This window comes from Solanum tuberosum, unplaced genomic scaffold (assembly GCF_000226075.1).
Source record: "Solanum tuberosum cultivar DM 1-3 516 R44 unplaced genomic scaffold, SolTub_3.0 scf00102, whole genome shotgun sequence".
NCBI classification, from domain to species: Eukaryota; Viridiplantae; Streptophyta; class Magnoliopsida; order Solanales; family Solanaceae; genus Solanum; species Solanum tuberosum.
In genome coordinates this window covers 455,473-481,818 of record NW_006239028.1, presented here as the reverse complement: position 1 = coordinate 481,818, position 26,346 = coordinate 455,473, and the positions used below count along the sequence as shown (strand labels likewise).

General features: G+C 35.8%; 3 protein-coding genes across 6 annotated transcripts; all 3 read left to right on the top strand.

The window, feature by feature from the left end:
• Nucleotides 1–307: 307 nt before the first annotated feature.
• Nucleotides 308–10,571, top strand: LOC102596989 (F-box protein CPR30-like). 4 transcript variants are annotated; one of them, XM_015309377.1, is made up of 9 exons: nt 308–1,648; nt 1,850–3,005; nt 3,125–3,214; nt 7,169–7,231; nt 7,313–7,372; nt 7,682–7,707; nt 8,790–8,966; nt 9,100–10,267; nt 10,358–10,571. In XM_015309377.1, the coding sequence occupies exons 1-2, from the start codon at nt 1,554–1,556 to the stop codon at nt 2,970–2,972; spliced, it is 1,218 nt and encodes a 405-aa protein (XP_015164863.1). In that variant the 5' UTR covers nt 308–1,553; the 3' UTR covers nt 2,973–3,005; nt 3,125–3,214; nt 7,169–7,231; nt 7,313–7,372; nt 7,682–7,707; nt 8,790–8,966; nt 9,100–10,267; nt 10,358–10,571. The 4 variants fall into 4 exon arrangements, with proteins under 4 accessions (XP_015164863.1, XP_015164862.1, XP_015164861.1 ...); XM_015309376.1 differs by having other exon boundaries at nt 1,823–3,005; XM_015309375.1 differs by having other exon boundaries at nt 308–3,005.
• A 1,228-nt stretch (nt 10,572–11,799) lies between these two features.
• Nucleotides 11,800–16,343, top strand: LOC102596432 (14-3-3 protein 9). Its single transcript, XM_006348794.2, has 7 exons — nt 11,800–11,992; nt 12,813–13,119; nt 13,226–13,313; nt 14,419–14,528; nt 14,635–14,783; nt 15,786–15,841; nt 15,958–16,343. The coding sequence occupies exons 1-7, from the start codon at nt 11,920–11,922 to the stop codon at nt 15,958–15,960; spliced, it is 786 nt and encodes a 261-aa protein (XP_006348856.1). The 5' UTR covers nt 11,800–11,919; the 3' UTR covers nt 15,961–16,343.
• A 1,264-nt stretch (nt 16,344–17,607) lies between these two features.
• LOC102596105 (bifunctional riboflavin kinase/FMN phosphatase-like) lies at nt 17,608–25,588 on the top strand. The gene is made up of 11 exons (XM_006348793.2): nt 17,608–17,797; nt 17,901–18,027; nt 18,708–18,894; nt 19,879–20,009; nt 20,356–20,425; nt 21,001–21,066; nt 22,089–22,243; nt 22,332–22,409; nt 22,497–22,633; nt 23,156–23,248; nt 25,169–25,588. The coding sequence occupies exons 2-11, from the start codon at nt 17,940–17,942 to the stop codon at nt 25,313–25,315; spliced, it is 1,152 nt and encodes a 383-aa protein (XP_006348855.1). The 5' UTR covers nt 17,608–17,797; nt 17,901–17,939; the 3' UTR covers nt 25,316–25,588.
• Nucleotides 25,589–26,346: the final 758 nt, after the last annotated feature.

The window sequence follows — 26,346 nt, the reverse complement described above, 5'->3', positions numbered from 1 at the left end:
TACAAGTGAGTTGGTATTATTGAAAGGTAATTTGTATTTCTTTGCGTATATACGAGACCCAAGTGTTGAGTTGGACTTAGAAATTTACAAATTATATAAAGCGTTAGCGCAAGTTCTCAATGACACTAATTAAAAACTTTGTAAAAGACGTTTGGATACTATTTCACGATTATATCAATCTCAAGAATAAACATACACGTGCACCAATAAATATACACACGTGCAATAATAGACGTACATGTACAACACACGAATCTAATAAAGGTTCGCTAAGAATATTTTGGGCCAATAGATTAATAGAGGATATTTTTCTATCAGTTTTAACCTTTTTTGTTTCCCGAAAGTACCACATTGTACTCCAAAAAGTTAGTGTAAAGCTGGAAATATAATGGAGATATGAAGCTGCACAAATAAATTAGCAGCAGATTTAGGGTTCTACCAGGAAGGTGTAGAAGAGTGGAGTTTGTTTAGCTCTCGAAGAACAGAGAATTCTATTCAGTTGAACAGATTCGCCGCCGGAGAGAAATGTCGGATTATATGCCAAAATAATTGATGATTAAGATCTTCACAAGATTACCAATCAAATCAATCCTTTGATGCACAAGTGTTAGCAAGTCATGGTATTCTCTTCTTACTAGCCCTAATTTTATCTCTACGCATCTTAATGGAAACAATATGATCACATTCTGATTCAAAATTACTCTGGAAACACAGAAATTGATATTTATGCTTTGTTCCGTTACAATGATAAAGTGGGAATAGAATACTTAATTTAATACGTTTACTCCTAATTATCACTTCTTGTTAGTTTCTTTCCAAAAATTCAAAAATTTAAAAATTCAAGGTGTCTAAGTGCCCACAAAGTAAGTATGCACTGCATGATTAGCTAATGGAAAGTTCATTGGCTGTATTCATAGGTTCAGTTGAATAAGAGATGAGATGATCATCACCATGTAAATACCGTAGAACACGCTACTTTCATGTAGACTTAAACTATTAAAAATTAGGATACAAGTGACTTGGTACAACTGAAAGGTACTTGTATTTCTTTACATAAATCCGAGACCCAAATGTTGATTCGAGCTTAGCAACTTACAAATTATATAAAGTGTCAGTGTCGCGTTATTTCGTGGTTACGTGAATCGAATTATATAGTGTCGGTGTCACGTTATTTCACGGTTACGTGGATCTCAAGAATAGACATACACGTGCTCAAGAATAGACATAACGTGCAAAGCACGTGCGGTGAATCTAATAAAGGTAATAAAAGGATACAAAGATTGATGTCAAGAATATTTTGGGGCCAATAGATCAATAAAGGATATTTCTCTATCAGTTTTAACCTTTTTTATTCCTGAAAGTACCACATTGTACTTCAAAAAAGTTTTGTGTTAAACTAGAAACAGATAATCGAGATATGAAGCTGCACAAATAAATTAGCAGCAGATTTTAGGGTTCAACCACGAAGGTGTAGAAGAGTGGAGTTAGTTTTTTTTAGCTCTCGAAGAACAGAGACATTCAATTCAGTTGAACAGATTCGCCGCGGGAGAGAAATGTCGGATTATGTGCCAAAAGACTTGATGATTAAGATCTTCACAAGGTTACCAATCAAATCAATCCTTCTATGCACAAGTGTTTGCAAGTCATGGTACTCTCTTCTTACTAGCCCTAATTTTATCTCTACGCATCTCAATCGGAAACAAGATGATCACATGCTGATTCAAAATTACTCTGGAAACACAGAAATAGATATTTATGCTTTATTCCGTTATAATGAGAAATTGGATCAAAATAACCACTTAGATTTTTCATTTAAGTGCAGTAACGGTGTCGTTACTATTGTGGGCAGTTGTAATGGGATTGTGTGCCTTGCTGCTGCCGACCAATTGAATTACTTGAATCATTTCTACTTTTGGAACCCATCTATCAGAAAGCCTGTAGAACTCCCAGAACAAATTTATACATGTGAGAAATGTGATACATTTGCTTATGCATTGGGGTTTGGTTTTGATCATGTTACCAATGACTACAAGGTGGTAAGAGTAGTACACACTTGGTCTCATCCGTTGCCACCTCATGTTGATCTTTATAAGTTAAGTACTGGTGTTTGGGAAGACATTAGTCATGTCTCTCTGTCTTGCCTATTCCTTGCCACTACATCACAGGCGTATGTAAATGAAGCTTCTCATTGGATTGCTTCCAAATGGGATGCATTATCATTTGTGAATGTGATTGTTTTATTCAACATGCATGATGAGACATTCTCAGAGATGATATTGCCGAGTAGTTTAATCAATGAGTCACGGTCACACTATGATGAAATGTTCCTTTTTGTGTCAGAGGAATCTCTTTGTTTGGTTGATAATAACTATGACAAACATGAACCTATTGATATTTGGATGATGAAAGAGTATGGTGCACCAGACTCATGGGTGAAACAATTCAGCATCCAAAATAATCAGTTTGCACAACATATTCCTCTTCGTGATGACATTTTCTGGACACCTTATTCTGGAAGCGCTGCTCCAACTGAGCTTGAGATTGCTAATGAATTTCTGAAGCCAATGGCTATAAGGAAAAATGATGAAATCTTATGGGAAGGTAACCGAAGATTATTGGTTTCAGTTGATCATACAGGTGAAAGGTTTAAAGATGCTGACATTGGTAACTCATCAAATGATTGGTGTTACAATCCGCGTTATGTTAATTATTACAAAGAGAGCCTTGTTTTACCTGATAGATGGACAAATAATTGTGTTGTCGATGCTTGTGAGGAGTCATCCAATTTATGGAAGAGAGAGCCCAAAGATGGGAAAAGAAGGATCTCAAGGGAAAAATCTAAATATAGAATGCGGATTGCATCTCTTTTGCACATGAGTGGATTGCTTTACGTGTCAAAAATGAAAGGGAAATGGTTGCGGAAGAAAGGAAGGAAGATCAAGCAAGTCAAAGATCCTTCATTGTCCAATTAATTAGCTATGTTGCACTTGAAGTCCTTTAGCTCAGTAAGTTTTTGATTGAAGTTAGTTCACTGAAGTTTAGGTGTTGATCTCTTAGGCATATGCCAACTTATTTTCTCTTAAAAGTCTTCTCAATTTCATGGAAACATTACATTATTTTGCAGGGTTCAATCTGACAATGAAGACCTCTTTTGATGTATTGGAAGGTCAAAGCTTCCATGAGCCAGAAGTGTATGGCACATTTATACTCTAGGGTACTGAAACTCTTTGTTTTAAAGACAGACTGTAAATACTTGTCTTAATTACTTTCTTGATAGATGTTTGGTGCATGATACTTCTAAGGTTTGTGCGTTTATCTATCTAATGTTTGGTGCATGATACTTCTAAGGTTTGTGTGTTTATATATCTAATGTTTGGTGCATGATACTTCAAGGTTTGTGTGTTTATCTTGGCACCTTGGGTTTTTTAGTATACTAGAAAACTTTTACATCGTCTATTTGCTGAAATTGGATTTGTTAGAGGATATCTGTTGTGTTTCCCCCCTTGGGTAGCGCCCGTAGCATAGCTGTTATTACTCCAAAAAACCCAAACAGTACATGCTGGAACAGTCTTTCAGGTTATCTTCAAATGCCTTGTGATCGTTCTTCCTTCACAGCAACATAACGGTTATTTTAGGGAAATAGGCATAACTCACACAGTCTAATAAACCGTAATCACAGATCCAACAATTGCCTGTCACTACACAAATTAAAGTGCACATTTGCTCTTGGGTGCTAAACTTTTGGATTAAGAATGGTAGAATAGTCTTGGATTGTGGTTTGCAGACTAACTGATTACTGTTTCTAGCCAATTTATAGGTAGTAATTCTAAAGACCACTTATGAACTGAATTTAGTTGTCATGATCACATGCATTTCTTTCTATTTTGTTGATCTTACAACAAGTTGTGATTGGCTTATCCTCGCTGGTTCATTCATCTTCCTCTTCTCTTCTACATCTTGCTGATAGGAGTTTAGTCTTCGTCTTAGATGAAATTTCAATTTCAGTTGCCATTAACATGCAGTTGCGCTAGGGGTTCTTTTGATGTACTAGCTAGAAATTTTATGCAACCAGTCTTTGCAGAAGTATATTTGCTTCTAGAAAGGAAACTGTTTGGGTTTCTTTGTCTGGTATTTCCTCATTTAGCATTATTTTTATTTTGCTCATTCTGCACGAAACTTGCTACAAAATGATGTGTACTTTACTGGCTTATATTTGTCAATGACACAGTCACACAGGTATACAGTGGTCATACTTCAGTCCAATACAATGCACCTTTGTCTTTGGTCAGTGAGGTATAGGGTCCAATGGCTTTTAGGTCATCACCAAATTTAGCTTTCTTCTTTCTCCCCAATTTCTCAATTTGTTTATTGAAAGAGAACAAACGCTATCCATAAAGTAAAGTGAGGGTTTGTTATAGCGATTCGTGTGGTTGGTAACCCCTTTGAAAGTTGCATGTTCTTGCTACTAACAACAACAACATACCCAGTAAAATCTCACAAAGTGGGGTCTGGGGAGGGTAGCGTGTACACAGACCTTACCACTACCTCGTGGAGTTAGAGAGGTTGTTTTCAAAAGACACTTGGATCAAGGGTCCTTGCTACTGCTAGGGGTAAATAATTCTTCAACATAGCCACAAGTAGGTAGTCTACGACCATTAGATTCCCAGAAAGATGAGCAACTAAGAAGAGAAGGATTTAAAAAAAATGAAAGGTATATCATCGATCTTTAGATTCTAAGATAAGATGAAAAACGAGAAGGTAAAGATATAGAGATCTTTCCTTCTTTCAAAAGCCAAATACAGTGCATTAATTTCATATCAGCATGTGTTCAAGAACTTGGTGGAATTCCTAATTCAGTTAGTCTAGGTGAATAACCGGCCCTCCTTGTACACTCAAAGAGAACTAGAAATTTCTGAAAAAGGGTAACTAATAAGTATAATTCAAGTAAGTCGATAAATAAGATGGAGGAGGCCTTGAAGGAGGAGCCCAGAAAACATCATGGGGCATTCGGCCATTAGACAAAACATTAGTAGGTAAATTGTACATTTCTCTCATATGAGAAGCAACTGTTTCCTGCTTCAGGCCTCTGTTTTGTCAACATGCCTGCCTGGCCATTTGCTTTATAATGCAACATCTGGATCTTGCTAGGTTCCTCCGTTTTCTCTTCCAGGTTTTTACACTGCATTTTTTTTGTTTCCTATTCTATCTTCCGCTGCCAAGGTTTCTGAAGCTTCTTTGTACTCTAGAACATCTCTGGCCTCCTCACTCTTCTTTTGCAGTTGGCTTCTTCATCACCATGCCTGTGAACTGGTTTTGTTTGCGTTCTTTTGAACCAGTAACTTTTTATTCCTGAGCATTCCCTAATACTGGCCACCTCCAAAAAATTATACTTTATAGAAACTAATTGCAGTAATCCCATGAAGTCAAGTAACTGAACTTCCTCTTCTATACATTGTTCTTTACACCAAGAACATAAAGAAGTTATGACTTTCCACTTGATCTTCTATACGGAGCTCTCTTTGCCTTCAAAAATCCTCTCAGTTCTCTTCTTCCAAATGTTCCACCAAATACAGGCAGGTATTGTTTTCCACCAAATCTTCTGGCACTTGCTACCTCCTATCCTAATCCAACAACTTAAAAGATTAGCAGTATGCTCTGGCATAGACCAGTTCACCTTAGCTAAATTGACGAATGATGCCCACCCTTGTGCTGTAACTCTTACGATGTAGGAAAAGGTGGTTGTTTGTCTCTAAAGCCTCCTTACATGATGAGCATCTTGAAGCAATGTAGGTTTCCCTTTTCTGTAGTGCGTCATGAGTCCGACAAGATATAGCTCTTCTGACTACTAGCCAGGTGAAGCATTTCAACTTAATTGGTGCCACATTTTTCCATACAGACTTCCAGGGTCCTGTTGACCTCTCTGTTACTTTAGTCAACCTCCTATTGTACACCCCATTTATTAAGAATAGTCCATCCTGATGATGTTTCCATATCATGTTATCAGGTTCCGTGGATTATCTATTTGCATTTAAAGGTTTAAATTTGTATTTTAACTTGGTACTTGGTTTCTCTGCTGATAGTTTGGTTGATTTTCATTTTCCCAATAGTTTAGTTTGTTTCTACCGACTTCGGGGTTAAAAGGTGAAGTAGAGGAAAGAGTTGAACTTACAGATAAAGTGTTTGGCTAAAGTCTTGATCAAGCTTAGGCTTGATTGCATGGATAACTACGCATTTCTCTCCTTGATCTTCTTTCTAAATATGTGGCATGACTTTTGAAGTTTTTTTGATCAAAAATCTTGTCCGTTTAAAGTTAACTTTATTGCTTTAGATTTTCTTTATCCAAAATTTTCCGTATAATAATACTAATTTGATAAATTGTTAGGGGAAACAGGTCCAACAGTAGTAAAGAGGGTAGAACAGTGTAGTCAAAGGCGCGCTTAAGCCCTGAAGTGAGGCTCAAAACGTGTTGAGCGCTTCGCCTCGCTTTATGTGCGCTTCAGTGTCGTCATCAAGGTTTTAAGGCAAACTTTTCCTTGCCAATGAGCCTCTTCTGAAGAAGTGACACTAAACAATTAATATTTCACTTTATCATGATCTTTTTCAATTTCTTTGGTCATATGTTAGTCATTCATGTTTATAACTATTAGTCTTGGACTAAACATATATATTTGTATTCTTTTCTCCCTTTGCGCCTTTTTTCATTGAAGCCCACACTTTATTTGTGCTCTGCGCTTAAAGTTCCAACGGACCTTAGAGCTTTTTTGCGCTTTTCGCCTTTGATAACACTGGGGTAGAACACTTGCAGCAAAAAGTTTGGGAGCAACAAGTTTAATATCCACGGATGCTGGACAAACAAGCTAATGCCCCAACTCTGATAAGAAATAAGCTGATAGAAATTTTAGGTGCCGTGAACTCTACCAACTTATGATAGCTAATGAAAAGCGTATTCTTAATATGAAAAACTCTTGCTAGACTTCCAAAACTAGTTAACATATCAGATCTAAAATTTATTGAACTCTGGATAGAACACACTGTTTCACCGTTTTACAATTACCCTTTTTCAAAAAAACACAAACTCTATTTCACCGTTTTGTGCAAATGAGTATTTCTTCCTCTGCATGGATATGCCTTTTCACTTACTATTCTGATCATTGCCTGATCTACGCAGTTACTGAGCTTCCCTCCTTTCCCGCTTTTGACATAGGAAGTCTTCATTCTATCTATGAGGAAGGTAAGTTACTGAAAGTTGTCATAACTTTAGCCAAATCTACAAAAAATCATTAATATATATTGACAAATATTTTTATGTTAGGTTCTACATCAGATGCTTGTAATAAAAACTGCAATACAGCCAAGCCGTCCATTACTAAAGGTTTGTTTTACATAGTGTTTGTATTGTTGTATCGTATATACAATGTTTATTTTGATTGTTAACTAAAATATATTATATTATATTGCTAATTCTGTCATTACGTAACAGTGAAAAGCGCCCTTTTATGTAATGACTTTATATGGTGTGATCACGTCGTTACCTAATTTCTCTTTCAAATTATGTCCTTACTTAATATTTCATAATTCTATTTTACCCTTTACCCTATATTATTTAACTCCACTGAAATACCCATACCCTACGTTTGCACTCTTTTTCTTTTTTTCATAGTTAACTATTTTATTTGCTCAGGTTTCTGCCCTTGTTTCGAAATACAGGTACTTTTTTTGTCCATAACTATATTCTTGAAGTTATTATTCTGCTTTAACTATATCTCAGTTTATGGAGAACCTTACTTGCATTTCCTTATTTTCATCACTATATTTATTAGTATGAACTTTAACACGCGAATAATAGTATAGATGCTAAGAGAACCTGGACCATTAACAATTAATAACATGACTTGTTGGAAAACACTTACTTTGTTATAAGTTCTGGACCATACATGATATGCTTGATCCCAAAAGAAAAGAATCTTTTCAAATTCTTTTTGAAAATAATTGTCTTTGAGTTGCATGTCTCTTTTTTTTTTTGTGAAGTCAAGCTGATGCTATTCTATGTAGCATGTGCTATTGAGTAGTTTATGTTGATACAGTGTAAGCAAGGAAGTCCGCAAAAAAATTAGCAGAAATACAATGTCTTAATTGTTTTTCCAAAATTGGTGATAAATTTAATGCATACAATAGTTTAGGGTATTGTAGTAAACTTACCTGTTACAATACAACACGATACAGTTGAACAAAACGTGAAAAATATTATTAAACAACAACAAACGTTACAATTTATCCAAACGTTGTATCTACAATATAATACAATTAATTGTGAAATGATGGGCTACAATAATACAAACAGAGTGAATACTCTCATGTTTAATTAATACCAGTATGTGTTCTCATTCTTTCACTCCTTACACCTTTTAGAGTGTCCAGGTCACCGGCAAAATAAAAGAACTGCTCTGAATATTGAACTAGGCTCAAACTATGTACCATTTTAAAGGATTTGAATTGTAAATTTTGTTGTGCAAAATGATTTGAATATGAGCCTCTTGGATTTTGTTGTGCCATTCATACGATTAAGATAATTTAACACCGAATGCCAAATATAGTGTACTATTTATCAACCATTACAGTTCAGTAACTTCTTCTCGGATCACAACCTTGACTCCACGTAAACTGAATGACTTTGAGAACCGTCCTTGGTCACTTCATATCACTGCTTATTTTACTGGCAACATTTTCCTCCATTAGACATAATCTACATATATAATTATTAACCAACTGATTTATCTTCTTCCCTTCAGAATTCTGAAAGAGTGACCATTGGATCTACCATAAGCTAAACTATAGTTCCCCTGACAGCACAACTATTGTTGAACAAGCGATATTTCAACGAGCTCTTAGACGTTGGCACAACCGCTTGTTCAGCAATGATCTTCTGCCAAGACTTTGGTTTACACCGGCTCCAAACTTCTGTTAAGGTATGTGAGCCTGTTCTGCTTATTCTGATATTCTTTCTACTTGTACACGACGTATAATAAGTGAAACTTGATGTTACAACCAAGGTCAATATTGATATTTCCTTTTGACAATATTTTTCTTTGCTTATTTCAGTTGTTCATGTCATCAGCTACATTCCACTGATAGGCCTTTCATGCCTGCTACACCCAGAACATTGTTGCTCCAACACAGAGAAGAGCTTTCTTACTCTTTCCTATTCGTTTGTTCTTTCAATTTCCAATTTTTATGTCAAATTTGGTTTTTTCTTCTCAGATTGCTCAGCTGAAGTAGTGCTCTTAACAAAAGAAAGGCAAAACAAATATTGGTGCTTAACTGCCCACCTACATGATGAGCTTATTTCCATTCCCCAAGAACATTGAGAAGAAAATTAATAGGCTACGGAGAACTTTTCTATGGCAGGGTAACAAGGAAAAGGGAGGCTATAATCTGGTAAAGTGGGAGTCAATCACACTCAATAGAATCCAAGGAGGCTTAGGCCTGAAGAACCTGAGTCTACAGAATAGCTGTCTACTTCAGAAATGGTTATGGAGATTTTGTACTGAAGACAAAGCCTTATGGAGAAGATTCATTGCAGGCAAATATGGTTTATTTAATCAATGGACAACTAAAGAGGTTATGGGCACTTTTGGATGTAGTGTTTGGAAGACCATTAGAAGATTATGGCCACACTTCAGGAACAACATATGCATCAGTGTGGGGGATGGTCTAATGATTGTGGAATAATCATCTGTTCATTCACTGTCAAACCGCTACAAGGTTGTGGAATACGTTTTTGTGCAGTCTGAGGATTAGTTGGGTGATGCCAAAGACTACTTTGGAGGTCCTGAACAGCTGGCCAGGAGTTGGAAGTAGAGGCAAGAGGAAGAATGGTGGAAGCTCATCCCAGCATGCATCTGGTGGTCTATATGGAAGGAAAGGAATGCTAGGTGTTTTGAAGGACAGAAAATCAATTTTCAGAGGATTAAAGCAAACTGTAATAGTCTTCTATTTTTTGGTGTAAACAAGACTTGGTGGGGGATGGGGTAGAATTAGTTGATTTCTTAGGAAACTTGTAATCTGATTAACATCATGGAGGTGTGCTCATCACACTATGGGATGTAAGTTTCCAATTCGTCATCTCTTGGATGATGAATCTTTTGTGAATACAAAGTTACCCTTATCTAAAAAAAAATAGGAAAAGCAAGTCCAAACTTTTATTGTTTTAGGTACATATTTTCTCCCTAACAGTACCACAGATGTTGTCTGGGCTATTGATAGAAAGGTGCAATGAACTATTCATGCTAATTTTTGTTATGAATATGATATATGAAACCATTTCCATTGGAAGTGATTTTGCTTTTCAATTTTACAGGTGAAAACCAAATGAAACTGATCCCAGATGCTGTTCATGACGTGAGTTGCTGCCAAATTAAATTTCAGCAATAATAATTTTTTTCATCCATTATAGTAAATATTTATTTATCTATTTGGATCCAAGAACAGGTTAGCCACTAACATAGAAGTAAATTGATTTTGTAGCTACAGTCACACACTTTAAATCATATTGTTGTTACTGATGTTGATCATTTAGAAAGTGTGCGGAGAAATGGTTCTTTGGCCTATACAATTCTTTTTTAGAACTGAAGAGTCTCAAACAGAGAACTAGAAGTGTTTTTGTATCATCCCAAGAGTACCACATTGGACTTCCAAAAGGCTTTTGTGTGTTCAAAGTGAACACTGAACAAATACACACACTTGTTAACCACTAGAAGAGATACCTATTTGAGGATAAGAAAAAATGTCAGATTATTTGCCACAAGAAGTGATGATTGACATCTTCATAAAACTACCAATAAAGTCAATCCTTCGATGAGAGAGTATGGTGCAGCAGATTCATGGGTGAAAAAGTTCAGTATTAGGTCTCGTTACTTTACACGAAATTATATTTCTCTTCGTGATGATTATGGTTACTCATGAATTGGTGAGGCCAATGACTATTCTACAAATGGTTGGTGTTACAATCCGCGTTATGTTGATTATTACAAAGAGAGCTTAGTTTTACCTGATAAATGGACAAATAATTGTGTTGGAGATGCTTGTGAGGAGTCATTTACGTGTCAAAAATGAAAGGGAAATGGTTGCAGAAGAAAGAAAGGAAGAACAAAAGATCTTCATTACCTAATTAGCTATGTTGCACTTGATTTATTGACTTTGGCTATGTTTTGGCTTTTGGCAAGTGTATGAGAGAGTTAATGGTGAAGTTGATTACTTGAGTAATTTGTGCATATTATTCCTGCTTTCCTTTAGCCTAGTAAGATCTTGATTGAAGTTAGTGCACTAAGGGCACACTTGGTAGCTGGATGAGAAACAAGTTATCCATGTACTAATTTATGTTTAACTTAACGTTTTGGTTGATAATTTAGAAATCTGCATAACTAATACATGTATAAGTTATGAGAGAATCTATGAATTATTTTATGCAGGATAAAACGTGAAAAATTTGTATAAAATTATACATAAATTCACTCATAACTAATCCCTATATTAAAAATACCTGCATAACTCTAATCAGCTACCAAACGACTCCTAAAGTTTTATGGAAGTTTAAAGGTTTCAATGTATTCCCACATATTTTATTTGTCCCAAATTAACAGGACAGTCATGTAAAAATTATATTTTGGAGGGGTTAAATTTAATTTGAACTTCTCTAGGGGCTATTCTAGTAGAAAACAAAAGTTAAAGGATGACAAGTGCTATTTCCCTTTTAAGGAAGCCCTTGTTAGATAAAACTCCACTCACTGTAGCTACTGCCGTAAAATCGTCATCGAGAAAGCACATTCACACAGAACCAGAGAAGCAAAAAGGGAGAGAATAGAGGAAAATCTGTGTCTTCAGTACAAAAAATCTTTGATTTCAATTTGAGAGAGATCGGAAATGGCTTCTTCCAAAGAACGTGAGAACTTCGTCTACGTCGCTAAGCTCGCTGAGCAAGCCGAACGCTACGATGGTTAGGGTTTCTACTTTTTACTGTGTGTAGATCTGTTATTGTTTCTGTTTCTTTTGAGTATATGCTTTAATTTGATGTATCTCTCATATGATTTCTCAGAAAAGGTTCGGACATGGAACTGTTAGTTATGTTTTTGTTGCTCAGAATGTAAATTTTTACTGGAATGCTGCGCTTGTTGCCTTCGATGTTTTAAAGTTTTATATATTAGTAAATGGACTTAGGTCAGCATGGATTAACTTTTGTTGATCCGTTTTGGTTAAATGCAGTTAGACTCTAGTCATTTTATGTAGGTTGTAGTACTTTAGTACAGAGATGGTTGATCCGATTGAAGGTTGAATTACTCATAAGTCAATTTTATTGAGATGCAACAATTGGTTCTTTTGAAGTTTCATATATCAGCAAGCTGACTTAGGTCAGCAGTTGAGCACACGTAAACTTTTGTTGATCCACTTTGGTTAAATGCAATAAAAATTCAATTAGCTCTGATTGTGTTATGTAGGTTGTAGGAATTTATTACCTTTAAGGATTTGTACGGAGAGGGTTGATGCGCTTGAAGAATGTTGAATTACTCAAATGAATTTTCAGTTACTTGGAATTTGAGATTTCGTCAATATGATACAATTGGTGCTTTTGATGTATTAAGGATTTTTAATAAATGTATTCAGAATTAATATGTTAGCAAATGTTTTTTATCTGCTTGGAAGTTCTATACAGATTTACCTTTTATTGATCTGTTTGGTTATATGCATGGAAAATGTAACTAGGTTTCATATTTTATGTAATTGGTTGAGATTTTAAGGAATTGTGAATTGTGGTACAGAAATGGTTGAAGCAATGAAGAATGTCGCAAACATGGATGTTGAATTGACTGTGGAGGAAAGGAATCTTCTTTCTGTTGGTTATAAGAATGTGGTAGGTTCTAGGAGAGCATCTTGGAGGATCTTGTCCTCTATTGAGCAGAAGGAAGAATCTAGAGGAAATGAGCAAAATGTCAAGCGAATCAAGGAGTACCTGCAAAAGGTGGAGTCGGAGCTCACCAACATTTGCAATGATATTATGGTGGTCATTGATCAGCATCTAATTCCGTCATGCTCTGCAGGCGAATCAACTGTGTTTTACCACAAGATGTGAGGGTTCTGATTTCTGTTTGTTGTCGGTCTGAGTTCTAAATATATGTTGTTTTGGGAAGTTTAGAAAACTGGAGTTGTTAAGTTGATCTGTCTCTGCCTGCAGGAAGGGGGACTATTATCGTTATCTTGCAGAATTTAAAGCTGGCAATGACAAGAAGGAGGTTGCAGAGCTTTCATTGAAAGCATATCAGGTATATGGTTTGCTTGGGACCCGGCTTCTCAAAAATAGAGTGACGCACATGTCAGTTCCCATGCTCCCCCTTATTCGTGATAGTGGAAAATGCCCCAGATGTTATCATTAATCCCTTGAATTTTTTTATTTTTGGGTTAGAATCAGTGTCTCTAATTGTAATTTTAATTTAAACTTTTTCTCTTGTCTCTAATCTGTCATAAACAAATATTCGCTGTTTCTGAGAATAGTGCTTCTTTACTTGTTTTTAATATATATGTATATACTTCAAAGCAGTTCTTAAGTATACAAGTAAAAAGTTGAGCAGTAAAAGTAGTTTGATTGTCATTGAATGGTTGATTCATTATCTGATGACTTGCAAAGTGAGAGGAGTTTGCTTGTTCAAAAACTTGTCTTAGAATGAAACTAGTACTTTTTCTTAAAGCCCACACTTTATTTGCATTTTGCGCTTAAAGCCCCACCAGAACTTAGAGCTCACTTTTCTTTTGGTTAACATTGGCTTGGGTATTATCACAGTCCTCTTTGACCAGGATAGTCTGTGTCCCATTATTTAAAAACTTTTTTGGGTGGCGGTAGGCCTGTGAATAGTGGAAGGAAGGTTGAAGAGGGAGTGCCTTTTTTATGGATTAGAACCTGCATCTAAGAGATGTGGGTCAGAGTAGCTACCAGTAGGCTGCAACCCAATTCTTGTTTGTGCCACTGTTGAGTTACTGGGGTTTAAAAGACATAAATGTGGTATTAACTCTCTTACAGATTTTTTCCCATTAAATATTTTAAAATTCTTTTATAAACCAATGAAGTTTGTGCCACAATTTGGGGTATTTTGTATTAGCAAATACCATTGCAGAACAATGGAAAATGTGCCACAATTTGGGTTACTTGGGGTGAAAGTGAAGACCCTTTGTATGTCAATGCCAATTAAGTTGATCTTACAGGAGTTAGATTTGTATTTTATTAACATGCATTTTTTCATTGAGAGCTTCTTTCCTTTTTTCTTTTCTCCAATTCTGTTTGCTGCATTTAGATGATGAATTTCCTATTTGTTTGGCGATATATATGCCTGTCTGTCTGCTTCCACTTATTGTGTGTTGCTAAAACTTGTGCAGTCAGCTACAACTGCTGCGGAGGCGGAATTACCACCCACTCATCCCATTCGTCTGGGACTGGCTTTGAATTTCTCTGTTTTCTACTATGAGATCATGAATTCACCTGAAAGGTTTGTCTTTTGTATTTTCATCTTCTTGAAGCTGTCCATACCTTTTTTTAATCGGTGTGTCCATACTTGTTTCTAGGCTCAGCTGATTATAATCTGTTTTCTCCAGGGCATGCCATCTGGCAAAACAGGCCTTCGATGAAGCAATATCTGAGCTGGACAGCCTGAATGAGGATTCCTACAAAGACAGCACCTTGATTATGCAGCTTCTAAGGGACAACCTCACCTTGTGGACTTCTGATCTTCCAGAGGATGCTGGTATGCTTTGACTCATATCCTAATATCCTATGACACCTTGGCGTTTGTATAATCTAGAGTTTTCCTGGTGTTCATAATTTTCCCTGGCCGACGGCACTTTATTTATTTACTTATTTGTTTCTTATAATTATCTCTGTTTAGCTTGAAATTACTATTCTCAGGCTTGGTTGAGATCTTTTGCCTGTCTTTTCCGCTAGTAGTTGCTATAGTTTCTTCAGTGGTTTTGATAGCTCAATCACATGTGAGATGTCTACAGAAAAACCTAATTTGGTTCTGCAACCTTTTAGATAGCATTTAGAGAACTGCCTCAAGGGCTTTGGTCTAAAGGTAAGAGCATAGCGTTTGATATGCAAGTTGGGCAGTCGTCATGGGCTCAAACCCTGACACATATAGAAGCCTTGTATTTAAGTGTAGTAGTAGAAGGACGGGCCCATTATCAACTGAGTTTTGAATTGTGCGCCATTGCCTTCCCGAGATATCTTGGTTTTCAGAAAGGAAACAAAGAAGAAGATGATATTGTAATACTAAGTGCTAACTCACTATTTTCAGAAAATAAGTCCAGGGTGATAAAGAAGAAGTGTGGCATTGCTTCTTCCTTGAAGGAGAAAAAAAGAGTCAGGCAAGGAAGTATTAGTTTCTTGAAGGGTTTTTTCTTATGTCATGGGTTTCTTTTCTTGACATCGGATTAGCCATGAAGTTTTATTGGTGTTACCTTCAGCTAAATCTTGGGTATCTGCTTGAATTTTGACAGTGTACTTGTACAATTTTTTCAGTTAGTTTACATGTGCCCTTCAATCAAAATGCTATTTCCCAGTGAGTAATTATTTCCTTTAGAAATATACTATAAATGCAGTGCAAGATAGTTTGACAAGGCATAAAAACGTGATCTTAATAGCAGTATTGGGGGGTTGAGCTAGATGAATAGATTGCCTAATTTACTGAATCTGAGGGGAAAACTAACTTGATAATTTTGTGTGTTAAAATTTTGTTTCCCTTTCACAGAAGATGCCCAAAAGGGAGATGCCACAAACAAAGCTGGTGGAGGTGAAGATGCAGAGGTAGGTTCTTTGTATCCAGTCTCCTTCCTTTAAGTCGATTTTAGATTTTTCTAGACTGGTAGTAATTCAATTACGTAGTCATTCCAAATAATAATATTCTTTTTGTGTTTTTGCAGTGAATGGGCCTAATGGTTAGAACTACTATGTGTATTTGGAGGTGTGAGGACAAGGATACGCCAAGGGGGGTGTTTGTTTGTTGAGTCTTAGTAGATACTTCTATTATGGGTCTGTCGTGTCAGATTCTTCACATGTTAATTGGTTGTCTGCAACTCAGTGTGTAATTTGTATCCCTGTGCTATTTCCTCTCTCCGTATAGTGAGTTGTTTCAGTCTTTAGATAATTGCTGGTCTATAGGTGGTTTTATTTTTCAGATGACTGCCGCAGCCAAATGGAGGATATCAGCTATTTGCTTGTCCTGTCACCCTTATTATCTCAATGTCACTAAATTTCCATTATTCTCTCCTTTTTTCATTTAGTTTGAAGCTGAGCATATTTGCTACTCTATGTTGGTGCATATTATTGGTATCTTTTACCCCAATAGTATTTATTCTCTCTGCATGAGAAGTCTTTTACCCAAAATAAAGGATTGGAAGACTTAGAATATCTAGAATTAGTGCCTTAAAATGGCTTGCTCAGTTATTCTTTCTTATTGAGCCAAGGCAATGACAAATTTGGTGGGTTAGATTGTTGATAACAAAAAAGACTTTTCCAAGGAGTTGTGCTGATTGGTTTTTCCTATGGAAGATTGTTTCACCTTTACTTTTTCTCTATCTCTTGATGGAGGTTGATTGGTTATATTTGACTTTCTTAACTCCTTGTTTGTGGCCAAAAGTAATTGAATTGATTCTAGAAGGATAAGCGTTTGAGGTACTGTTAATCCTTTGTCTGAACTCTGCTTACCTTAATAGAGTGGATGGTTACGTATTCATGTTGAGTATCTTCTCTATCATTTGTCTCTTGGAACTGCCATCATGTGTTGTTTATATTTGACCAAATAACATGGTACAGCTGCCTATGTTTGAAAAAAAAGGAAGTTTGTCTGTGCTTGCTCATCTTTTAAAATCCTCTTTCAATTGTGTCTCCCCTTAGTTTGCCGTCGTTATACTTTTCAAATAACTATTCATTAGTATAGACTTGTCACTATCAATCTGTGATAACTTGATAAGAACCATACACATCCAGCTCTCGCCACTTTTGGCACAGTGCAAATTCGAAATTGTCCCGTGGCATTTGATAAGCAACAATTTGTCATATCCCATCTTCTTTGAGATAGTTTCTCCTACTCGTTTCCATTTTATAACACTCTTTTCAATTTGAATCATTTTAACTTGACACAACTCTTTTGAACATAACTTGAAAAAAAATAATCATATTTAATGTAGCTATTGTTAAAAGTGTTTTAATCAAATTAATTTCTTTAAACTCCATCACCAATAATAGTGTTACATAGAGCATCAAGACGAACGTGGTGTTTCAAGGTGTCGGGCAGTTAGAATGACAAATTTAAAAAGTTAATGTTCTAAAATCATAGAAACGACATTAATGATCTTTTCTATTTATCTGAACAAAATCATCTTACTGAATGTATTAATGCACAAGCAGGGGCAGATCTAGGGGATGTGAAGATGTTCACCTGACAAAAAATTAGAATGTTTATATAAACTAATTTTCTTATATATTATGTGAATATATAAATATAAAAAATTTGAATCACCTAAACACAATATAATATGTTAACTCAGTAATTCAGGTGGTTCAAAAATTCAGATAGTACAATAAAAGTGGACAATTAAAATAATGCAAGTGCCAGTTGATTGGAACATCACTCAAAAAGAAAGAAGAGGATATTGGAATTTAGGATATACGTAGTGGAACAATAATATTTGGTGTTATAGTACTTGGAATACCGAATAATTACTTTTGGAAGGCGGGAAAAAGACTCCCTCCCCATATTGTGTAAGCACCTTTGCCCAATTGCAAATTGGAATTTGATCCTTTCGTTAAAATATTTCTTTAAAATCCTTCATATTATTATATGCTTTTTCTGCTCATTCATCAGATTTCACAGCAAAGCCTAAAACTTCTCTGACACTCAACAATGGGGGATCTTCATTCTGCAGAAGAACATGGAAATACTCAAATTTCAACTGTCATTTTTGATTTGGATGGTACCCTTTTGAGTACAGGTCCTCTTTTTCCACTCCCTTTTTAGTTTTATATTTTTCTGGGTTTGTAGCATTTGTGTTTTGGGCTCTAGTTTTTTTTTTTTACTATGAGTTCAACTGAATCGTGTTTTTTACTCTGACAATGTATGGATATAGTCCCTGTTTTTAAAAAAACCATGGTGTTTGAGTCAGTTTGCGCGTAGGATCTATACCTAGGTAGTCCACCGGGTGGGTCAATCTCTGATGTCAATGACCTTGACTAATTACCGTGATACTGGTCAGTTGTCACCTCCCACCAACAACATGTATTAATACCGTAACTCTGTCCACTAAGTTTAGGACATATGGGAAGAAATTACCTAATGTTTTTGTCTTTGCTGGGATTTGAATCTGAGACCATATGATTTCCAATCCGCTTTATTGACCACTAGGTCACACCTTTGGGTGTCTGTCTCAGTCCCCTTTTGTGTGATGCAATTTAAGTGGGATAGAGTTTTAGAAAGAAAGATTGAGTTTTAAACTTATAATCTAAATTAGGCCCATAGAAACAATTTAAAAAGTGAAGTGCATAAGATATGTTAAGGATGCGTATACACCACCTTACCCAGGCTCCACTTGTGGGATTAAAATGGGGTATATTGTTGTTGTATGCATCTCACTCTGAGCCCGGTGATACTAAATCTTGGATGTGTATGTTTTAGAGCACTTGACAAAGGAAATTCTGAAGGAATTTCTGGCTGGATATGGGAAGGTGCCAGATAAGGAGAAGGAAAAGAAAAGATTGGGCATGGCCCAGAAAGAGTACGCTATTGGCATTGTCAGTGATTACGACCTCCCTATCACGCCCGATCAGTATGTCCAAGCAGTCATGCCCTTTTATCATGACTTGTAAGTGTTTTTTAAACCATGTCTCTCAATATATTAGTTGTTTCTTTTTATTTTGGATATATTCTTATATGGATATTCACTTGTAAGCTACTATAAGGCATAATTGGTTGACACTTGACAGTGGCAGACCTAGTGCATTAGTTATGGATTTGTCCAAATAGAGACTGATCTACAACATAACTTATGGGTTCACGTGAACTCATCGGCTTTTTCTCAAACCCAGTATATGTATCAATCCACTAAATATTTGAATGTGAACCCAATTATGATTGTATATTAACTTGAGGTCACTATAGGAATCCATAAACTTCAAATCTTGGATTTGTCTGTGTCCAAACTAATACATTTGGTTCAAACCTAATATATGTGTTAAAAAATCCATTAAAATAGTATCAAACATAGAGTCCGAACACAACAAATTAATAGGTTGAGGTAGAATTCGGAACTCAAAGCCATTAAGTTCAAATCCTGGATCCGTCTATGTTGTTTGATGTCATCTTCTTACAAAATCATCATATTTGTGCATTTCATTTTACTTCATATTGGATAAGTAACATGGTTATTGATCCTTACATTCTCCTATTGCTCTTACATGTTGAATAGAAGTCTTCTTTGTGTTGCTTCAAGAGCACATGCATCTTCCCGTTTTCCTACACTGTGTTACAAAGTTATATCTTAATGTCTTCGAGTGAAATGTTCTGTGATAATGTCTCCGATTCTAGTTGATGACATGATGAGAATGAAATACTTGTTGCCATGACATCTTTAATAATTTGACTAGCCGCATGATATTAATGCTCTGCTCTGTATAACTAACAGAATCTAGTAAAACACTATGCACTAGTCGCCTGCACTTGTCAATAATTTTGCACATCTTCTTACATTGTGTTGATGGTGTGATAGATTAGCTATTTAAGATATTCAATGATTAAGCAAATGCGCAACAGAGTATTCACGTACAGTTTTTTTCCTATTTTGTTGCAGGTGGTTGCAAGCGAAAGCACTTCCTGGTGCTAATCGCCTTATAAGACATCTCCATAAGCATGGAGTTCCCTTTGCCCTTGCTTCAAATTCCAAAAGGAAAAACATAGATGGGAAAGTCTCTCTCCAAGAAGGTTGTGCTATAACTCATTAAGAAATTAATGTAAAACGTAGTTTATCTTCATTATGCTCCTTTTCACATTATCCTTTTATTTTCTTGCTTCATCAATTAGTGTTGTTATTTTCGAAGTAAATAGTCCATAAGACAGTTCCTTAGGACTGAGAAAATTCTTTTTGTTAAAGCCAGCAAAGTGTTTTTTTTGAATCATCTTATTGTTAAAAAAATGTTTCCTTCTCTTCCTAAATGAGGTCACCTTTATGAACTTTCAATCATGGTCAGCACATCAATTTTCTTTCAGTTGTTTCCTTGTGAAGGTGTATATTATAAGCTAACATAATCCTTTTTCTTCATTGAACTAGGTTGGAAAGAATGTTTTTCCGTAATTCTTGGAAGTGATCAGGTTAAATCAGGGAAGCCTTCTCCAGACATGTAAGTTAGGCTTTCTACTGTGGGTGATTCTCTGAACAGTTCTGGTTACTGCTATGCATAAGATATGACATACTCCTTTATCCTCTATTCCTCTCAAAGTTTGTGTTATCACATTTTTCTTGAAGAAAATCTGAGAATATTTCATTGATAGCTGGAGAACCAAGAAGGTGCTTAATTACGATAGCATGTACAAACTGCTCATGATACTATTCTTTCAGAAGCTCATAAAGTTACCGAAATCTATCATTTGATCTCTGCTATTTAGATATTCATGGTTGACTAAAAAGACTAAATATGTAAGCAAAAGTATTTCAATTCAAGAACCCTATAGCTAATTCCTTTAAAGCGTCTTCAATTAATCTCCCCTTTTCCTATTATGTCTAAAATAAGAACCGAATAACAATTTTGTGCTATACATGTTCATTGTTCAGAAGCTATTGTTAGTCTAAAATCACTTGCAAAATTTGTGTATATCACTGACAGACTGAACTTCTTTTCCATTGGTTGATAATTGGTGTCACCTGTGAGATAATATATTTCTTCTGATTTCCTGTGAATTCTTGAATTGATTTTAGATTTCTTGAAGCTGCAAAACAAATGGGTGCAGATGCAGCTCACTGCCTAGTGATAGAGGATTCTGTGTAAGTCGCCTTTTCTTTCTCATTTCTAGTTAGCTTGTTTAAGTTGGACAGTTCTTTGCATGCCTATGTTGTGTGCTAGTGAGTGGTGGAAATCATCCACCTTTCATGTAAGTGACTGTATTTCTATTCTCAAGGATCAAACTTACATCGTCACAAGCGATCAGCATGACTAGCTGTCTAGCATTAGTTTACTGCTTAAACTCTTAACAGATTAACATGTACCTCAAAAAGTTTGCCATTCCTCCTTTTTTTTTTCCCTATTAATAGCTAACTTGACTAGCTGAACACACTCTCGAAGCTGATTTTGATTCTTAACATATGTTGATATGATGATATCATGAGTACGTAATTCCATCTAACAATGTTTGTGGGACTGAGAAGTGAATTTGCGTTAAGTGTGCAAAAATTTGGTTCTTGAATTTCACATACCTGGTGCATGGAGCATGTTAAGTTATTTTACCTCCAATAGAAACATTAATCGCAAACTGGGGTGAGTATTAGTCTTGTGCCTATCTTAGGCCATGAGGCTTTAACCTTAAATGCCTCTTGGTTTTGATCTTTTCTGGACAAGACTGAAATAACTCATTGATACACGTACCTACACATGGAAGTCTTAATTTCTGCAGTGTGTAATTCTACTAATTTTAATGCTGCTTTGGTATCAAAAGCTGGTGATCTATTCCAGCATATCATTTTTGCTAATTAGAACAGCTTAAACATGATTCACATGAGATGTGAGTGTGTGCCATCTTAACTCTAGTCAAAGCTGACAATTTTTGTGCTGTGCTGTGGCACACACTAATGCATGTGAAGGGCTTCAGATACTTCCTTAGAAATCAAAGTAATCCTGTTTTTCTTTAAATTGACTTGCTCCTTGTTTATTTCATTTTCTCTTCAGTGAACTGATCATTCATGATTCTACATATTGAGGACATGTTTGTGCAGTTAATGCACGACTGTTGAACATTTTTTATTAACTGAAATTGATATGACAGTAGTTCCTCACCCAATAACTTTGACAGTATCGGAGTCAGGGCAGGCAAGGCTGCTGGAATGAAGGTGGTAGCTGTGCCATCTTTCCATTCTGAATTTGATCAATATACAATAGCTGATTCTGTGCTTCGTTCACTCCTAGATTTAAAGCCGGAAGTATGGGGTCTCCCACCATTTGAAGACTGTATGTTTCTTTCCAGTATACCTTCTTTATGCTCTGGTCCTGCATGTCCTTCTAGCATAATGCAACTTTTATTACTTGATGATTGCAGGGGTTGATAATGCGTTGCTGGTTGAACCTGTTCATTTCAGGGGTCTGTACAAAAATGGCCTCCTCCATGATTTTGCAGGTCTATGACAAGCCCCATATCCTCTCCCTGATTCCTTCTTATTTGTGTTATTAGACTCGCAGAATTCTGACTAAGGATCATATCCAGATGATGGGCCGTCTACTCTACCCGATCAAGTGTTTGGAGTTTATTTTGGCTGGGCAAAACCTGAGGCTTACAAGTTCATAAAGATTGTTCTTGGCAATGGTTGGGGACATGGCTGCTGCAGTTCTAAGAGGAAGATGGTGAGTAAACTAACCCAATGCTTCTTCACTTCACACTGTTGGATTACTCATGGATCTCTCTCTATTATGGTTGCTTATTTGTTTTCAGTTAGGGATATTGCAGAATACTTTGTTTATCCGTACACTTATTATAACTGTTATAAAGTGTTTATTGCAGCATTACTCAATGTGTCTGTGCAGTGGACAACTGGTATCTATAGTTTGACATGCTGTCTACTAAGCATCAAATAGTGTGGCACAGTTTTTGGAAGTGCGTATGTTTTAAGCAATGAAAAAAGTTTACTGGTTTTCTTTAGCAGAAGAAAAAGTTCGTCAGTAATCTTCTCGAGGCATTTTAATTGCTTCATGCATGATGTTGCTTATAGTTACAATTTGTCTAATTGCATAGTCCCTAATTCCTACTTGACATACATTAGCTTTATCATCTCTTTTATCTTTTATCTGCTACTATTTTAAATTTCTCGTTCTTATATGTTTTCCTAGTTTAAAGATGATCATATTTGTTTTTCTACTCCATTTCAGCAAGCTTGTATAGTTGATTCAAGTGACGAACAGATCCAGCCTGGCAAAATGGAAGTTGTGATTGTAGGTTACATCAGAGGATCACACGATGAGGTGATATAGATAGTTTTATTAATTTTCCTGTGATTTGTCTTAGTAACTGAGGATTACCCACCGGGATGATAGTAACCATGGTAAAAATTAACGAATAAAAAGATTTTTATGGGGAAAACCACAGCTCGAAAAGAGAAAAATAATATCAGTATAACAGAGTAGTTTGGAGGTTCTAGTTTTCAGTGTCACAAAGTCCTCATGACTCCCCTACTCAAAACTGAAAACCCAAAACCCACTGTATTATACACACTCAGAATACATTCATTTCTTTTAATACCGCTTACTGTAATACCGCTCACCCTTGCCCTCAAGGCAGTTCTAGTGGCAAGAGCACATATACGTAATATGTTAGGCTCCATCATGGGTTTGAATCCGGTCACATACAAAAACTTGATACTTAAGTGGAGAAGGGTGGACCTATTATCCACCAAGTTTTGAACCGTGTGCCGGGACCTTTGGGGATTTCTCGGTTATCAGAAGTACCACTCACTCCTGCGTTCTTTTTTTTTTTCCTCACAAAGATCTACATTGTGAAAAAAACCCTTGGCCCAACTCTCCTGTTGAGAAAACATCTCAACCAAAACAGGGGTCTGACACCTTCCAATCCATTGCAACCCCATCGATGGTTAGGTATACAAGGGTCTCGTCATCTTCCATCCATTACAACACTGCAAATTGCTAGGCATGCACATACTTTATTCTTGTTGCATGTAAATAGTACTGATCGTATGCCAGTGCCTATGAAAACCCCTTCTCATGCTCCTATACTAGCTAAAACTCAAGGATTAACACTGATGATAACCATAGTAAAAGCAGGATGAAAGTAAGGAAGCATAATGATATTTTTACGTGGAAAACTCTTCTTTAACTTAAGGGAAAAGCCACAACCCAAAAGGAGCAATATCACTATAGTTGAAAATTTTGCTCTGGTAAGTGTTAATTTCAAAGTCTTTGAGAGACTCACCCACCCAAAAGAGGAAACCCACTAGGTTATACACACTCGGAATACATTTTCTTTGACACCCTCACAAGAATACCACTCACTTTAGTTCTTATTCTTCCCTTATGGAGAACTACTCCTTGAGTTGAGGGTCTATCAGAAACAATCTCTCTACCTCTAAGGTAGAGGTAAAGTCCACGTACACTCTACCCTCCCCAAACCCCACTTTGTGGGACTACACTGGATGTGTTGTTATTGTATGGAGAACTACATCTTTCTCTATCTCTCGATTGTCATACAAATAAGTGAATAAAACCATACTTGTAGGAGGAAAAACTTGTCCTCCAATAAAAATAGTGCCAGAAGAGAATTACTTTTTAGAACAGAAATCAGACCTCCTTAGAATTTCTTACATTCTAAGAAACTTCCCTTTTCTTCAAGTTTTCATCCTCATCAAACTACTGAACCACTACTTGAAATCCATCAGATACCTTTATTGCCATGTCGGATTTATTTCTATCTATGGGGCTGGGTCCTACAACTCCGATGTTATGTATGCTTGCATCTCATACTTGCTTTAGTTGATTAGTCAAACCCACAAAATTAATGTACCTGTTATTGAGTCCATTTGCGAGTTTATGGCACAGACATTCCATATGATTACAGCAGAAACACACTCTCTGCTGTTGTAATACTGTAACCAAAACATATTTTTCCTGTTACAGCAACTGAAGTCTTTTTCAAATTTGTGTAGGATTGTGTGGTAGGCTTAGACAGATACTTACAAAAACGATATAGTTGATAAACATTTAAGTTCCTGTCTACCCTCTTCCAAGATGTACAGAGAAGTTGGCTTGCCGATGTTTAATTATCATATCACTATGTCCATTGTTCACATGTTTTAGCTCTCTCTCTACTTTATCTTGCTTAATTTTCTCATCTGTACTAAGTGTAGCATTTTCCATGCATCATTCATACAGGGAAAATCGGGCAAAATAGAAATACTTGAGGAAGACAAGTCCATTGCCAATGCTGCCTTGAATCTGTCTGAATTCTCCCTAGGTACATTCAAGTCTCTCTTCTCTGAAGTTGCTGTACAAGATGAGTGCGACCTTAACGTAAAATGAACAAGGATATGATTGGCATTAGCATAGCGAGTAGTTACGTCCGTTACCCTGAAAGAGGAAATATGTCTTCTTGGGATCAGGGCGACAAAAAAAAACATGAAATAATTTTTGAAACTCAGAACTTCAATCATTGTTCTGGTTTCTTGCTCACATGGTTATGGATTAGTAGCCTGCCCACCAATTATTCTGTAAAATTAACAATCCCATGGTTGAATTTCATAATTACTATTAGTGCTTTGCCAATGGATTGAAAATAATGAAAATTTGTGTTTAGTTTAGTCTTTTGCAGTTTCTCCTTTTACTCTATGTTCACATGCCAGGTGAATTCAGTGCTTATTTTAGTATTCTCAGGTTGTTAAGACGAGTTTAACCTTAAGATTTGCAGATACTTTTATACTCAGAAAAACTTCTAGTTGTGAATTTTTCTTTCCAATTTTTGGTCACAACTAGTAGTATTACATTACATTTCAATATATTACACAAAAGATATTTCTGTTTATAAGGATTATTTTGTATTATTTATACCACTAAACTATGCAAGAGTCCTATTATCTTCTTGTACTTAATTGTTAAGTTTGTACTAATTTTTGTGTTTAGTATGTTGTGTTCATTAAGATGTCATTCCGGTTTTAATCTTTTGTACTGATTTTTATATCTATGAAGTTGCATCGCCAATCTTTATATTTTGCACATATTACATTCTTTTATGAAATTCTCATACTTGTTAAGTTGATATTTTACATAATTTTTTTCATTTATTTAGGGCCCGTTTGGCCATGCGATATGAAATCATGATATGGGATCATGAAATGAAATTGAAGTTTTGTTTGGACATGCGATATGTAATTTTTGTGTTGTATATATTCTCATAAACATAAAAATACCATAAGTTGTAAAACTATTAAAATAACCTCAATTGTTTATTCAATCTTATCAAATAAACAAAAATTCATAAAATCGCATGATAAATTATTATAAAGATATTTGTTCTCCACTTAAGTAATTGTTTCATCTAACTTTAATTTAATAAA

Excerpts from the sequence above, each read along its gene's own strand:
- LOC102596989 (XM_006348796.2), top strand. The coding sequence starts at position 1,554 with ATGTCGGATTATGTGCCAAAAGACTTGATGATTAAGATCTTCACAAGG.
- LOC102596432 (XM_006348794.2), top strand. The coding sequence starts at position 11,920 with ATGGCTTCTTCCAAAGAACGTGAGAACTTCGTCTACGTCGCTAAGCTC. Across the intron at positions 11,993-12,812 it reads GCAAGCCGAACGCTACGATG|AAATGGTTGAAGCAATGAAG; the intron begins GTTAGGGTTTCT and ends ATTGTGGTACAG. Across the intron at positions 13,314-14,418 it reads TTTCATTGAAAGCATATCAG|TCAGCTACAACTGCTGCGGA; the intron begins GTATATGGTTTG and ends AAACTTGTGCAG.
- LOC102596105 (XM_006348793.2), top strand. The coding sequence starts at position 17,940 with ATGGGGGATCTTCATTCTGCAGAAGAACATGGAAATACTCAAATTTCA. Across the intron at positions 20,010-20,355 it reads GAAAGTCTCTCTCCAAGAAG|GTTGGAAAGAATGTTTTTCC; the intron begins GTTGTGCTATAA and ends TCATTGAACTAG. Across the intron at positions 20,426-21,000 it reads GGGAAGCCTTCTCCAGACAT|ATTTCTTGAAGCTGCAAAAC; the intron begins GTAAGTTAGGCT and ends AATTGATTTTAG.